A 15,969-nucleotide genomic window follows, 5' to 3' on the forward strand; every position below is an offset into this window, starting at 1 on the left:
ATGCAAACAATTCACAGAGAAACAGCACTATCAAAAAGTCAACCTTACTACGCACCCAGCCATTTGAAGCAGTAAAAATCTTGCATTCGCCTGGAAAACTGATCTGTTTTCCTGAGGTTTCCCATATGCTCATCAGCAATCTAGTTCATTCTCCCCCCTCACACCCCCCCTTTTTTTTTTGTACTGGGCCTGTATTTTCATTAATCATCTTTCATTTAGGTTATACATACACACCCATAGTAAAGTTTAGGATTTTCAAGTAATTTAAGTCATCTTTGCCATGAGACACTGTGTAGAAGGTGGTCGGCCCCTAGCCAAGAAAGTAATCAAGGCAGGTACTCAAAAAGAATTGAGAGCCACAGCCTCTGTTCACAGGCAATTTGGTATCAAAAAATTAGGGTGGGTTTTGGTTTTTTTTTTTGTTTGTTTTGTTTTTTTTTGAGAAAGGGACACTCTTCACGTTATTTGAGAAGTCCTATTGACACGGCTTCACATCCACAATGAGTCAACATCTTCCCTGCCCTTGTACCCCACCACCATTTTCCTGACTCTGACAGGGAAATTTAACAAGCACATGGGTGCTCCTAAGACAGGCACGCACTTTTGCCTCAACTTACATTTGTACCCACTGCTAGCAATCAAATGAAAAAAATCTGTTCGAACTTACACTTCAGTGTTCTTTATTTCACTTCTCCTGTACAGTTACACATCTCACGGGCATGTAGATGAAGTTTAGCTTCACTTGAGAGTATCAAAAGCCATCTTTCTCAAAAACATTGATATTTAAACGCATGAGAAAGCTACGTGAAATAAGAACACTGCAAAGAAATATGCACAATCCTGCTTTACACCAGAGCAATTCACATCAGTGGATCTTGTGATTTTTACACCATTTTGCCATACCTTTTTGAGACCAGTTTGCTTTAGGAACTAGAGAGTTCTGATCTACGTGACTTGAGTGGACCCAAGATGACACTAAGGGTGACTCAAACAGAGCTATTATCTGTGTCTATTTCTATTTAGATAAGAAGGAAAATGTCAAACTACTGCTAAAATGGGAAGTGTGTCAAACTTAAACCAAGCCTTCCTCTTTACACAGTAAAAGGCACACAAACTTCTGTAGTCTTATCAGAAAGGCATGAAAGAAGGAAGCATCTTCCCTTGAAATAAGGATGACGTGCAACAAATATTTCAATTTCTTTCAAACTTAGGATTCTCTCATATATACTGCCCATATTTTTTTTCAGACAAGGAAGACTTATTTTTCTAAAGAAAAGGTTAAAAGTGTCTAAGTGATAGTTACCTTGTCTAAAATGCAAGAGATCCAGGAGATTCCTCCCCCTCAGCCTCTCTTGACTTGAACTCCTTCCCAGGAACATGCCACTGCTATACTTTTCTCAACCTCACACTGTGACAAAGCACAAGCCTCTCCTCAACATTTTCTATATAGAAGTAGCCTTCAGACAGCCAGACTGATTCATGGGAGACTAAGTGTTTTCAGAAGTCGTGGCAGGCTTCCAGCTGCTGCATGTGCATCCTGTTTCTCATTGAATAAGCCCTGCCAGTTAATCAGTGCATCAGCAAGGTCAGTTCTGCTGAGCCAAATTACCTCATACATTCCAAGCTTCCAAATTGCCAACTTACAGGTTAGCAATTTGAGATCTTAAAATTTTTTCATTTATCTGTGAAAAGGTGATTCTTATTTTTTAACCTATAAGTAGTGTCCTAAATCATAAAATATTTATTCCCTCTACATAAAAAGTTAACCAACAGAGGCATTTTAATCTACTTTGACAAAACGGGGGCTATTCTTTAAGTTACTTGCTTCAGTTAATTTTTACATACAAAAATAAATCCTCCCTCATGGGACGTTTTACCATACTAATGCTTAGAACTGTTTAAGTGATTAGAAATGTAAAAAGTGAGGAGACTTTTCTGAATATAAACATATACAATACAAACAACATTTGCGAACTGCTAAAAACCCACATGTGCACAAACACAGACTTCAATATTTAAATGCTCTTAATTCCTTTGAAGCTGTATTAACATCTTTCATCCATTCAATGTTATTGTACCATTAGAGGAAGCAACAATAGTGCACTTAAGTAGGACTATGAAGATAGGAAGCAAAGTGCAGTATCAGATACACATTCCATCCTTAGGGAGCAAGCACAATGGCTGTGTCTTAAGAACTAGCACTGCAGGGCTGATGAACACGCTACTTAATTGGATACCAGCTATATTATCACTGACGCAGGGAAATCTGCATCGCAAACTAAAGTGAAGCTAATAGAGGTGGGCATGTATTCCTTGTTTCCACGGAGTAAACAGTAAGCTTCCAAAAGCTCAATTATCACAGAACACTTTAGGATAATGTATGTTAGAGAGTCATTTCCTTCCAATAAATTGTTAATTTGCTCTGAAGAGGACAGCTGTTATTTAATTTTTGCCATTACTAACCAATGCTAGCAATCAAAGTCTTTTCAAAGAAACGGACTTGCCATTGAACATTTGTTGTTTCTTTCAATTGCCAACTTCTTCTCTCCTGTAGTTGTATTAAAAGTTGCACAACATCTGACCGGCTCAGTATTTGGGAGGAAATAAAAACATGCTATCACTTACTAACAGAGCACCAAAATGGTTGTGTTGGCTCAGACAGCCATGCATAACCACACCACATTCACTTTATCTTCATCATACACTAAGTAGCCTTTTTTCTAACTTGCTTAAACTGACAATATGCAGAAATTAGAGAGTTTACTAAAGTTACACTTATTCCAAGATTTCTGACAAGCGTATACAGCTGTATGAATAAAAAAGTTTTTAAATCGGAGGAAGTGCCAGCACAATGTAATTAAAACACTGTATATGCTGCATTATCAAATTTAGCAGAAATTTGGTTTCATTTGCTTTTTGAAATTTATGTATAATTCATGTTTATAGTGTATTTTTGAATGGAATTAAGTACCTGGGACACGATTAACTTTGTCATGTTTCTAGTTTTGCCTGTTCTAGCCTTTCCAGTAACCTTAAACTAGCATGGTAAGAACGTTGCATGGGCTTAAATTTTAAGACTTTTAAGGAATTCAAAATTACAAAGAGTTTTCAAGAACCCACATTTACAGCAGATATTCATCTCAGTGCATTTCCTAATAACTAATTTACAGGTAACAGAGCCAGCCTGGGCAGCAGTATGGTAATATTGAAAGCTATTGCCAATCACACGCTTATCATGCACCGAATAAGATGATATAATCTTTGACATACATACAAGATTTAATAACTAATCACTTTGTGTGGCCCAGCCAATAAACATTTGAACAGTAATTTCTTCTACCCTTATTAGATTTAACCTATCAAGAGTGATCCATTGGCTCAGTTGTATTAGTGATTCCTGCATCTTGACTATCCATCTCCTCAAGCTCCTCAACAGAATTTCCCTTTTGTGCTTTAGACCTTGCAGGGAATGTTGTTCCCACAGAATTCACCACATTACCATCAGTTGATTCGGTATTCAAGTGTTCAGTACCACCTGGTGCAGAGAACGATTCGGGCAAGCCAGCCTGAAAGCTCCCAGTTTTAGCAGTTGAACTCGCTGCCTCTACTTTTCTTGGAGATAGATCAACTGATGCTGACTGCTCTGTATTCTGATCCCGCAAATGTCTATCCATTGAAGCCTGAATAGAAGAGACCATTTCCTGCAACTTTTTTCTCTGTGCCTCAATCAAAGTGGGGTCAAGCTGCCTGCTGTCTCTCATTGTCACAACTCCCGGCGCAATTCGGATAAGCTCACTGTTACCAGAGGCAGCTGTGAATACAGAAGGCTCAATTTTAGCAGAAGGACTGAAGTCCGTTTCTGTGCTATGCTTTCTTAAAAGTGGTGTTTCCCTGGCTCTTTGATCATGCTGTTGACTACTGGATGCAGTTCCTAGGGAATGGCCCTTTCCTTGAAACGCAGTTATGTTATGTAGTTGTTCAGATTTCTTTTTCACTACTCCACCACTACCCAGCTTCAGCATTCCATGTGAAGGACTTGCTTCCCGGCTTCTTGAAGTAGCTTCTGCTCGCACTTGACTTAAGGCCTCTTTAACCAACTCTTCAACATCAGGACCAATAGGAAAGTGCCCAGCAGCATCCACACACAGCTCTAATCTGTCTTCTGCTGCATTGTACACAAAGTTTTTACCAGGCAGATGTGGAAAAGTACAGTGCTTGCCATCAGCCAAACCTAGGAAGATAGAAAAAGTTATTCAAAGTGCTAACATATTTTAAAGCATGCTCTGAATACACAGTAATTATTGTATTTAAAACTTATTGCATCACGTATGTAAAAATGAACACACTGAAACTTACTATTGTGGGAGAAAAACAATTCAGACTTGTATGCCATATGATAGCAATCACAGCATACCCCTAAAATGCTGCTGCCTTCTATGGTGTCTCTAATGAAGAGACAGAACTTACCAGATAAAATAACCACCTTGCTGGGAGTTGCAGTTCTAATACAATAGAAGTTAAAGAAATAGTATATGCTTGCAGTAACACAAAATAAGCCAAACCCCATCACTATCACCACCCGCCCCAAAACCACACAAAAAACAAACCAGCCAACCCCCAGAACACTGCCAAAGAGCACATTTGAAATCACTGCCTATCTGGAGAAGTACTATTTAAGACCACTTCCACACTAGTTAAAACTGTAGTACGATTTCAGGGTGTACAACTGCTGCTGAGCCTGAGGAATTTCAAATTTGCTATTTGTCTTCTTCTCAGAGAGGAAGTGTTACTAGATAAACAAAAGTGTTTCAAGCTTACTATGTTTAGTAGTCCTGGAGATCATAATCATTAGCCTTTACAAAACAAATATGTGGCGTAATATTTTTGATCTGCTGTTTGTTTCATTGTCCCCCTTACAATTTGACCGATCTGCTAAAACTGAGATTTCAGTAGACAAATTTAAGTTCTGAAGCTGCTCTGTGTCAAAAATGGGCAACATTCGGTTTTCCAGTTTATTATCATAAAATACAAAATAACTCTTCCAGCTCTGTCCCATACAGGTTGTGGTGAAAGCAGTAAGGTACCACTTCAGTGGTTGATGGCTATCTCCGAGTTAAAAAGCTACCTGCAGATGAAAACTTGGCTGCAACAACTAGCTCTCTTCAGTTCTATCAGCTATGCAAGGAGAGCTACAATTAAAAAACAAAACAAAACACTTTTTAATAAGTGCCAGGAATAGGTAAATGAATGGGATTTTTCCTCATATTCTCTTACAATTCTTGAAGAAAACCACCAGAAATTATGCTGAAGGGAAGAAACACAACCAGCAAATCCTACTTCTGTGTTATCAAATAACTTGTCAAAACAAGTATTCTGGGCATCAATGAAAAAGGTCACTCATAATTTGGAACGTTATTAAACAGTTTTTAAACTGATGAACCAACTGACCACTCACTCATTCCCCACGCTTCTGATTCACACACTTTTACAGTTGCAGAGAATCTACAGATGAGATTTTATTTTGAGAACTTCAGACGCTTAGCTCCTTTCTTTACATAACCGTGGGAACCAACAACCAAACAGCCACAACTCACAAAGTTTAACCCCAAACACCTATCCATCTACTTAGGCCGAAGAACATATTTTAACTACATAATTTACCAACTCAACCTTAATTTGCCAAAGAGGGAGCTGTAATACCTTCTACAATAGACCAAAACTGCCTCTGAAATTGCAATCCTGAAATCTCAAAATAAGATCTTAAACAAGATCTACTAAATCAAATTTCAATTGATTAACAGTACCTACACTTGATAGGAAGCTTTGTTCCAAATGTTCAGTATAATAGGTGCATTATTACACTAACTAAAATATTACAAACAGGTAAGGAGCTTCTTTGAAAGAAAAAAATAGTTAGATTATTGCACTCTGTAATTGTTTAATGTGGAGATTTAGCAGTTCATAAAATATTAGAATCATAAAAATACGTTAATGCTGAAATAATAATTCTACCTACCAAGGTAACGCAAAATAACTGCACACAGTGAAATGCAATGATGTTCAAATTCAGAATTTGAACATCACCTCCCATAGCCCTAGTTCTTATATTGTCAGTTGGCAAAAATGACTTTGAAGTCAGGTGTTTTCTGTGAATTAACGACCAGCTGGGTTAAAATCCCTAGAATTCATTTCAGGTTCTCAACTCTGGCTAGTCATTAATCGGTCCAGAATTTCCCTTCCATCAGGCACTGTTTAGGCTAATTCACTTGCCACAAGAAATTCACCAGTCTCTATTGTACAAGCATAGTAAAAGAAAGAAAACTAAAAGGAAACAAATCTGCTATAAGACACTTGCATGCTAATTCTATTACTCAGGCTAATAATTCAGTGAGAGGTAGTGGGCATTGAGTATACCACGCATTTTAATTACTGCAAATAGAACAGAAATTACGTGGTAAAATACCTGTTTCCAGAAATAATCAAGATTAAGTTAAGGTTGATGAAACTGCCTAAGAAGAAATCAAACAGTAAGAAAGCAGCAAAGGAATCATTATTATAGATTAAACCACAAGAACTAAAATATGAATGCAAAGACTTCAATAAGAAAATAAATTTTAAATGGGAGAAAATAACTGAATAGCACTTTCTTCTCTAAAGAAATAGATGTCATTCTTTGCAGGTTGTATTTGTAAAGCCATCTAAAAAAAAAAAATCAAATAAACTCTAACTACTTGCTTGGTTATTCTGCACGTAGTCCAAGACGTAACATTTATCAATGCAAGAAGGGGATGGATAAGCTTTGCCATTGAACAATAATCTTAGGAATACAAAAGACAAATTTAACCAACCATTTAAATTTAAAACATGCAGTACCCCTGTAAAAAATATCTACTAAGAAGCACATTAGAAAGACGAACTGCTTACCCAGTAAGTGTTTTAAAGTGTAACAGGAATAGGTTGCATGGTCTTCTCTTTGTTTGATCTTTGCGGGGGGGGGGGGGGGGGGGGGGGGGGGCGGAAATCAGTTCACTTACTGAAGTTGTTTGTACAATTCAGGAAGTTTAAATGGAGATGTATGTTTGTAGAGAAAGTTTCAGAAAAGAAGAGATTTAAGTTGAATGAACTAGTCTTAGATTCCCTAGTCTTAGGCTCTCTGAGGGAGCATAAGGAGTTTTAAAATATTATGAAAATGTTCCATGGTAATAAAATAAAAATATATTTATGGTTACAAGTGATTCAATACCAATTTTCAATTTTAATATTTGAAAACAGAGGAAGGAAGGGATAAAAGCAAAACCAAAATATACCTGTGGTTTTCTTCATTATGCTGTAGAACACTCCACCCTGCTGAAACAATTGGGGAAGCCCCTTTGCGTAAGACCAAACATCTTCTCCTGTAAATATCAAGCACAATCATTTGAATTAAACAGTTGTATTTTAACATTATAGACAATGGCTGAAAATGTAACTCTCTGAATTAAATGCTGAATCCCCACTCTCTTCTATGCAATTAAGAATTTGAATTTTTAATGTAAATTTACAGAGCAGGAGCCCAGGACACTGAGAAACTTTCAGGAAAACATACCACTGTCTGCAGTCAATTATCCTACATGTTCCAGTACAAACGTTCCCAAATTTGATTTGATCCAAGCTGCAGCTCCTGGTCCTTTGCCAGGCCCTACACAAAAGTCTCCATCCCTCTCCTACCCATCCTTTCAACATAAAACTAGGAAATGACTAACACACTTCCAAAATTCAAGCGCATATCCTTGCACATTAAAACCTCGATTCCATATCCCTACACCGTCTCAAAAATCAGATCTCAATTTCACAGCTGCCATACAGCAGACTTTATGCTGAGATACAAACGTCCACACAGGCAGCTGCGTTAGAAGCTGCGCCTGTACCTTGCTTTTCTTGAGAGCTACAAACAAAATACCAACTGTGAGGCGCCAGCAGTCCTGTGTAACTGGCATTTTTCAGAAGTGCCAAAAATGGCATTGAAATGTGACAACTTTAAATGCCACTGAGAAGGGGGAAAAAGCCTAGACTATGTAAGGAAAGGAATGTAAAGAACAGAAAAACTGTGTTACAATGACAGAAGATCAGTGGCCTAACAGCACCTGCTGAATCAGTTCAGATCTGCATTTTTACCTTTTACCCTTTCCTCATTTTACTAACCACTTACCTGCTTCAGAGAAGCAACGTGTGATGCAGCCGTCAAAGTAGTGCAAACAAAAAGTACCGATGAATTACGTTCTCCTGATGCAGAAACAACTACTGCATATATACATATTCAGAAAAAAATTGCATTTCCCACTTTACATCAAACATTCAGAGAACACACAAAGATACTTTAAATAGAAACTGCACCCTTCTTTAGGCATCAAAATCTCAATAACCATGTCTCTCAATTTTCTATTAAAATTGGAGAATGTAAATCATCAACTAAAGTCAACTGGATGTGCTTACTACTTGGAACAGAGAGAGTTGCAGCACGTGAGGCTGTAAAATGCCACCCACCAATATTTCCTTGGTTCTTGTTCAGAACAAAATAAAAGCAAAAAGTTATTTTTAATAGCTTCCCCATACTGAATATAGGACACATCTAAATCCCTCCTTGCATTTCTTTACTGCACATCCCACAAGGTGACTGTGGCTACTCTCCTATCCCACCCATATCAGGTGAGAAAGTGTTTCACCCTCATGACAGTGACATTATGTGCTACATTACGCTTTGAAACCCTTCAAGCCACTCTCTGACTTTTCTGTTTCCCTTCCCTGACAGGCACGGGACGCCGCACACTCCCCTGCTCGTCTGTCCCCCCACTAGAAGGATTCTGTCTGTCACCTCTCCACTTCAGGTGTTATTCAAGTCCCCGTTCTCTATAAAAAGGTACAGCGCATCTTCATGTGTTTTGTCTTTAAAGACATTTTAAAGGCAGAAGATCTACATAATCTGATTCATTTTAAATGCATTTCTTTGAACCATATATGCTCGGTTGATTGCATTCATTTGCACATCAAACTCACAGATTTGGCCTTTACTTCCTAGCAAGAACATCCAAGTAAAACCAACTACTCGTCTTTCTTATTTTCCATGATCTACTGAAGAAAGAGGTCTCGTCTTTTGACTTTATCCTGATAATTCCTCTCTACTGACTTACTAATAAATTTGAACCTCCTCTCCAGCTCTCACTGACCCACTAAAATAAAAAAATTTAAAAGGAGCATTCTCTTCTCCTCCCCACTAATGGCACCGCTTTCCCTCTTCTTCAAACAGCTGTATGGAGGGAGGACAATTACTGCTAATAACACTCTCTCAAGTTTTTGGTATTTCAAAAGGTGTTCACTGCTACCCTGCATCCCTATTCTCATTTACATTTTGAAATACACATCCCTGTACACAATGGCTCCAGAGCATCACTGCTGCTGTCTCTTCATTTTCCCCTGAAGCAGCAGCAAGCTGAAGTCTTCCTGATGGTTTAAATACTGCCCACAGGAATCAAAGTAACCACTACACTGATAAGTAACAGAATACAGCCATCAGTCCGCCAAAGCCTGGGAAGACAGCAGCCACGCAGTGGCTGACTCCATACTAAGGACTCCTACACTGCTGCATCTAGCAACCCATTCTTATTTGAAGGGCTCCCTTCTTCCCTTCCACAAGGCAACCACCAGGCTTCTAGAAGTTGTTCAGTTTTACATGTTAGTGTCATTCTCCAAGGAAAGATTCCCTATTCACTCTGAGCGTGAATTTTCAAGCCTTGCACCAGATAAGCATCATTGTTTAGATAGCCTTTTATGCAACACTAACAAGGACTACATGCAGAAAAGTATGGAGAGCAGGGCTCAAAAAACAAAAGCATCAGCCACTGAAAGAAATACAAACTAACTATGCTGTTTTGATAAAGAGATCTCAGATTGGAACACCAAAAAAACCCACAATTACAACTGGACTTTCCCAGGTCAGATGAAGTAGTGTGTGTGATTCAGCTAAACTATATTTGAGGTTTGCACATTTTTGTTGCTAGTTGGGTTTTACTGTTTGTTTTGGTTTTGTTTACCATGGGAGTAAGATGTTTATAGTCACAAGTTAATTTGGGTGATCATTTAGCTAGACTAAAAAACACCCTCAAGACACTACATGATGATGTTCCCTGCACTCCCTCAGACCAGACCTCAGCCCCACAACACTAAGGTGTGACAACAAATGAAGACTATCCTGCCCACAAGTATGCCTCATACACTGCTGAAAAAGAGCAGGTTCAGGCTAACCTACGCCAGTGGAAGCCCAAGACCATCACTTCATACAGCAGAGAGGACACACAGGAGTGCAAAACAAATCAAAAGCTCAGTTAATAAACACAGGTTACAGGAAACTACAGCTGGCTTAAAAACAAGCTGTTTAAATCCGAACAAATCCTGTTATCAATACCTTAAATTTAAACCTGGGTATTTTGATTTCTTGTGCACTGACAAATTAATCAGTGCAAACAAACCCGATCAAAATAGATTCATACTTGGCTTGCATGTATCCAGAATGCTTCTGCATGAATGTATATAAAATCAGTTTTAAGATACAATGTTTTAATTATGTTAATGTAAAATTAAAATTCCCTTAGTTATTTCCTTATAGAAATCTGTATCTTGAGCTAAACAAAAATAGGGGAGAAAACATATTATGCATGATTTTTTGTAAAGCTAAATAGTCCAGAAATTACAGCATGTAATTTCCCAAGGGTTATTTTTAAGTTATATACATAAAAAGTAAAGAACATGGTCTAAAATTTCAATAAGTTAACTAGCTGAGACTAGAGAAAGAATTCTAGTAACTGAAATATGAAAGAAGCATAAAGTCAGCCTACTGGAGACCCTGTATGAAAGAAAAGCTTTTAAACATGTAGAATGAATAGTTACAGATGTTTGAAGACACACTTTCACTATGGGCATTGTGAGGGGGGACGGGGAAAGGCAAAGCATGCCTGGCCCAGAGAGCTATTCCAATAGCATTCCCCTTCTACACGTTCTAATCTGACTGCATTAGATGACTGCTTGTAGCAGGACAAAGTTACAGCACAAGCGTGTAGGATAAGCCGATTCTTCGGAACTTTGCAGCATTGGTTCTTAGCCCTACAGAAGCATCACTGAGAAACACTGAAGCCTCTTGTCCCAGAAAGGCTGAATAAACCACCTTGAGGAACTGCCACCCCAGCACTTTTAAGAAAGTGCAAGGACTTAAAAAGTTTCTTAAGAGTTTGTTTCCCCATTGAAAAAAATCACAATTGTAAACAGTCAACTGTCCAGATTTTTTCTGCAAGTATCTTTGCAAGAAAATGAAGTCCTGATGAGTAAAGTGATTATATAAAAATAGCATCTTATTCAGTAGCTGCATAAGTTGTTATAACTGGCTGCTTTACCATTTGCTGACACTTTTACTTCTATTAGTAATGCAAAATGGATGCAGTCAGAGAAGGGTGAGGTAAATTCTATTCTCACCTGTGCTTTGAAAGCAGAATCTAACAGCAATGAAAGTCAAAGACAAAAACTGATTCTTGAATACAAGATCAGCTCACGACTTATAAATACTTCTAAAAAAGTGAGACACTTTAATACTGAAGTCACTGAGCTACTTTTAAAGCCTCTCAGAGTTTTTTGTAAGCCAATAACTACATTTTCAGGAATATTTCCTGCAAACAGGAAAGGACTCTTAAGCTTCATCTCAAAATTAAGACAGCTTTTAAACCTAAGCTTTTCCTGCACTTTGGAACTGTGGTGTAAATGTCAGTGTGACTAGTGGCTAGTGATTCAGCATGCTATCTTGCGAGAGACACAGGAGTAAACAATTAGGCTCGGAAAAGAATCAAAGTTCTGCTTGATGAACTTCTGACATACCATTCTGTGATTATGTAATGGTTTTGTTTCTAAAACATCACATGCTTTAGCCACACCAAATCCCTCCAGCAAAAGAGAAGTCGCCCACAAAAAAAAAAAAACCCAACCTATAAACATTACTATTCAACTGGTTCATAGAGCTAAATGTATGATAATTACTGTTCTGCTTCCTGCCAGTAAGCAGCAAGAACTGTGAAACCTGATGAAGAAAGTACACAAATGAAGGTCCAAGCCTCCCGAGTCCAAATAAGAAAATAAAAACCACAGGCACCTGAGAAAAGTCCTTTTGTCTTGAATTATTAACAGTTAGTCAGATCTATGTGGCTGACAATTTATAAGCATAGCTCTGCAACCCTATGTCCACCTTCGGGATTCAAATCCATGTTTAGCTTCTTTCAGTTTCTCCTCTGCTTACATTCTGAAATAATACTTTTCACAGCTCTTCAAGAAGACCACATCTTCACTTAAAATTAGCAGATTAGCTAAGGATACAATGTTGTGTTGATTTGCTTAAACCAACACAACTCCCTGTGGGGAGAAATGGCAGGACTCTACCCTACTACAAAGGTGATAATTTGGCCCTCAAACTTCCAATGAGCAAGACATTCAGTGTTCCCTTCTCACCTCTGCTCTAAATTTATTTTCTGAAACATAGGAAAAAAAGAGAGCATGTAGCTCACACATACACATCAGATGTGTGCCTAATGAGAGGCAGGAAAAACAGCTAGAGAGACAGACAGAAGAAGAAACGCAACAACTTCTGAACTGCAATTTTTAAAAGAGGACTTTATAGCAAATTAAAAACAAGTATCTTGTATACATATTTCTAAAAGTCATGACACTCAACATATGACTGACAGCATATTTAATGCTCTAATAGAGGAATAAAGGAACTAACCTTCTCCATGGTTACAGGAAAGTGAGGGAAAAAAAAGATATGTATGTAACCACGCTTTGTAAAATGTTATCTTCTACTTAAAAATACAATTTTAAAGTATAACTTGAAGTCAGCCTTACCCATTAATGTTGCTAGAAGACAGAGAGAATACATCTCCTTATCAACTTGCTCTTGCAGTTCCTTCGACGAGATTTTACTAGTCACAGCAACATCTTCATGCTTCACGGGACGGGCAGAGTGTGCTGAAGCAGACTGCCTGCCTTCCTCCTTACCTTTCAGGATTTCTATTGCAATCCTGTCACCATGCTGCAAAGGAACGGGCTCATTTTCCATGCCTTCTTTGGGAGGCAGAAGCTCTTTAGGAGGAAAGCCATAGCGAATGCATTGCAAATACGGAGGAATATTAAATTCTCTTGCTATGCTTTCCTGTAGTTCCAAGAAGGTGGTAGTGCACTTTAGGGTAAGCATTGACTGCCTCCCATCATTTGTCGTTATTCGAATTTTCTTTTCTTTTGTAGATGTTGGAGAATACGGGGTTTTTGTTGGTGTAGCAGGTGCAGATGATGGCCCCTCTCGAACAGCCCCGGGAGAAGCAGTCCTAGGTTGGCCTTTATGCTCTTGTTTCAATTTTTCACTTTTCCGTTTTTGCATTACAGAAGCCTGGTCTGCAATGTTCTGCTGAATAGTTCTTTCAGCTTTGCTCATATTCAGTTCCTCCTTGTGCAAAGTTTTTGTCTTCTGTCCAGTCAAAATAATTTTGGTTGGAAGTTGTGACTCTAACTCTTGTCCTTGCTGCACATCATCAGCTCTTTGGGCGTGAGCACCATCGATATTTACAGGGGTATAATCATCAGGGTTCTTTTTGGCAGTTTGATGCAATATTGTGTTGACAACTTTCTGAACAAGAATCTCACTACCAAATTCACCAGGGAAGTGCTTGGTAACAAGTTTCATGGCGACATCATACACATTGCTGTTCAGAGATGTGTCGCTTTCATACTGGAACCAGTACACTGTCTCTCTCACCACTCTTCCACCCCACTCCAGAGTAATAGGAAAAGCTTCAGGGAGATTATCGTATTCTTTACCTTCCCAGTAGTGCTTGAATCCACAGCCACATTTGCCACCTGTAGACCTGGTATTAGTTCTGTCTCCGTCCAAATACGAAACAGATCCATCTTCTCTGACACGACGCACCAGGTTACCATGACACCAGTTACAAGCAGTCAAACTACTCAGGTTATAGTCTGGTACCAGCACATCCTTTGCAGGGTTGTAAGAACACACCAAACTGTTCAGGGGAAAACTGTAATTTTTGTCAGGCCTTAGTTGGCCATGGGTACTTTTTGCCAGGTTGTAGAGTTTCCCCCCAGGAGCCAGCCACTCTGGAGGAACATGATGCTCAGAAAGGGCCCCGCAGATGAGGCACCTGTGAAGGCGGTTGTCCATCACTGCTTTTTTGGCAGCTGCGGTGACTTCTTCAGGCTGGACTCCTATTACACCAGTCCTTCTGTAGAAATACTGATGTACATCAGCTACAAGACTGGGGTGGATACCGTGTTTACTCATGAAAACCTCCTCCATCGCAGCAACGAGCCTCATCAAGTACTTATCTTGCAAACTTCTGTCTCCTCCAATGACACAACCACCGTCCTCCTCTAACTTGATGTACTTTTTGATGAGGTCTTGAGGAACTCCCCAGGCTTTAGGAAGTAGCTTCCTAGGCAGTTTAGGTAAAGCAGCACCTTTTATTCCAACTAGAGGAATATAATGGTTACGTCCTGAGCTACTCCACGCAATGCAGATTGGCTTGTTCAACATGCCATCTTTTCCCATGCATTTTTCTAGGGGTACCAGACCAGGGAGGAACGTCGCTGAATAATCTCCAGAGCTTCGCATTCCGCTTAATGAGTCTAACAGGATGATAGGCCGGTGAAGCACGTTGGCCAGACCAAAGATGTGAATATTCCTAAGGCCCATTGGCACACCTTCTGGAGGAACAAACAAAGGGTCACATTCATTGATAATGTCCTCCCACTCTGCTGCATCAATAAAGTCATGGAAAAGCGCCTTGTAGTGACTCAGATTCTCCTCAAAATGCTTCTTTAGATTCTCTCGCAGAGCATGCCAGAACAGTTCTCTGCCAACAAGCGCCCGTGAGACCGCGTGGACGAGGCAGTGGCCATCTCCATCCACATGGACAGGAATGAGGCACTCCTGACTGTTGTTGGCCTTCTTGATGTCTTCCAAGGTGTCGTGCAGGTAGATGAGGCTGCCGGAGCGGTCCTTCCCATAACCGATGGTTTCAACGTGCTCGGGCTCAATGAGGAAGGCGCGGTCACCCAAGAGGGAGCAGTCAAAGATGTCTCCCTGGTTCATCTCCGTGAGGAGCTTGGCTTTGCCAGTCTGCTTATCCATACCGTAGCGGGCCAGGATGGGGGCCAGGAGCTTGCAGTGGTAGTTGGAGAGGCCCATGACTTTGACGAGCTCGGTGTTCCTGCGGGGGGGGCCGGCGCCGCTGACGCCCAGCAGCGCGTTCCGCAGCAGGTTGTGCAGCACCAGGTCGGGGTCGGTCACCTCCTCCACGGCCAGCAGCTGCCGCTGCTCGTGGCGCTGCCCGCAGTCCGTGCACTCGATGCTGCCGCCGCTCTGCGGCCCGTGGGCCGGGAAGAAGAGCCGCGCCTGGCATTTGGGGTCGGGGCAGGTGCCGGAGAAGATGCGCCGGTCCCGCTTCTTGGCGGCTGCCGGTGGCGGCGGCTGCGGCTGCTGCTGAGGCGACGGTGGCGGCGGCGGCGGCGGCTGTTGCTGCTGCTGCGGCTGAGACATCGCTCCGCTCTGCCCGGGCTTCACCCCCACCCGCGCTCCTCCGCCCTCACAGGCTCATCCCCTGCGCCCCGGCCGAACGCCGCCGCCTGACAGATACCGCCGCCGGCCGCCAACCGCCCATCCACCCGGCGCCCTCCCGCCGGGGCCGCTCCTCGCCCCCACCCCCGCCTGCTCGCCCCCCCGCCCCGCCCCGGCGAACGCGGAAGCCGCCGGCGCCGCCGCTTACAGCCTCTCCGCTGCCTCAGCCGTTGCCCGCAGCGCAACGGCCCCTCGCACTTCCCCGCTGAGGGCGCAGGCGCGGCGCCGCGGGGATAGTCGGGAGTCGTAGTCTTGTCCGCCGCCCCGGCCCT

At 41.0% G+C, this 15,969-nt stretch overlaps 1 protein-coding gene across 1 annotated transcript; it reads right to left on the reverse strand.

Annotated features, from left to right (window-relative positions):
- Positions 1-440: 440 nt before the first annotated feature.
- VCPIP1 (valosin containing protein interacting protein 1) lies at positions 441-15,756 on the reverse strand. Its single transcript, XM_074577173.1, has 3 exons — positions 12,913-15,756; positions 7,308-7,394; positions 441-4,231 (listed from the first exon to the last, which is right to left on the reverse strand). Exons 1-3 carry the CDS (start codon positions 15,617-15,619, stop codon positions 3,360-3,362), a joined length of 3,666 nt encoding a protein of 1,221 aa, XP_074433274.1. The 5' UTR covers positions 15,620-15,756; the 3' UTR covers positions 441-3,359.
- Between the last annotated feature and the right edge of the window lie 213 nt (positions 15,757-15,969).

This window comes from Larus michahellis, chromosome 2 (genome assembly GCF_964199755.1).
Source record: "Larus michahellis chromosome 2, bLarMic1.1, whole genome shotgun sequence".
Lineage (NCBI taxonomy): Eukaryota > Metazoa > Chordata > Aves > Charadriiformes > Laridae > Larus > Larus michahellis.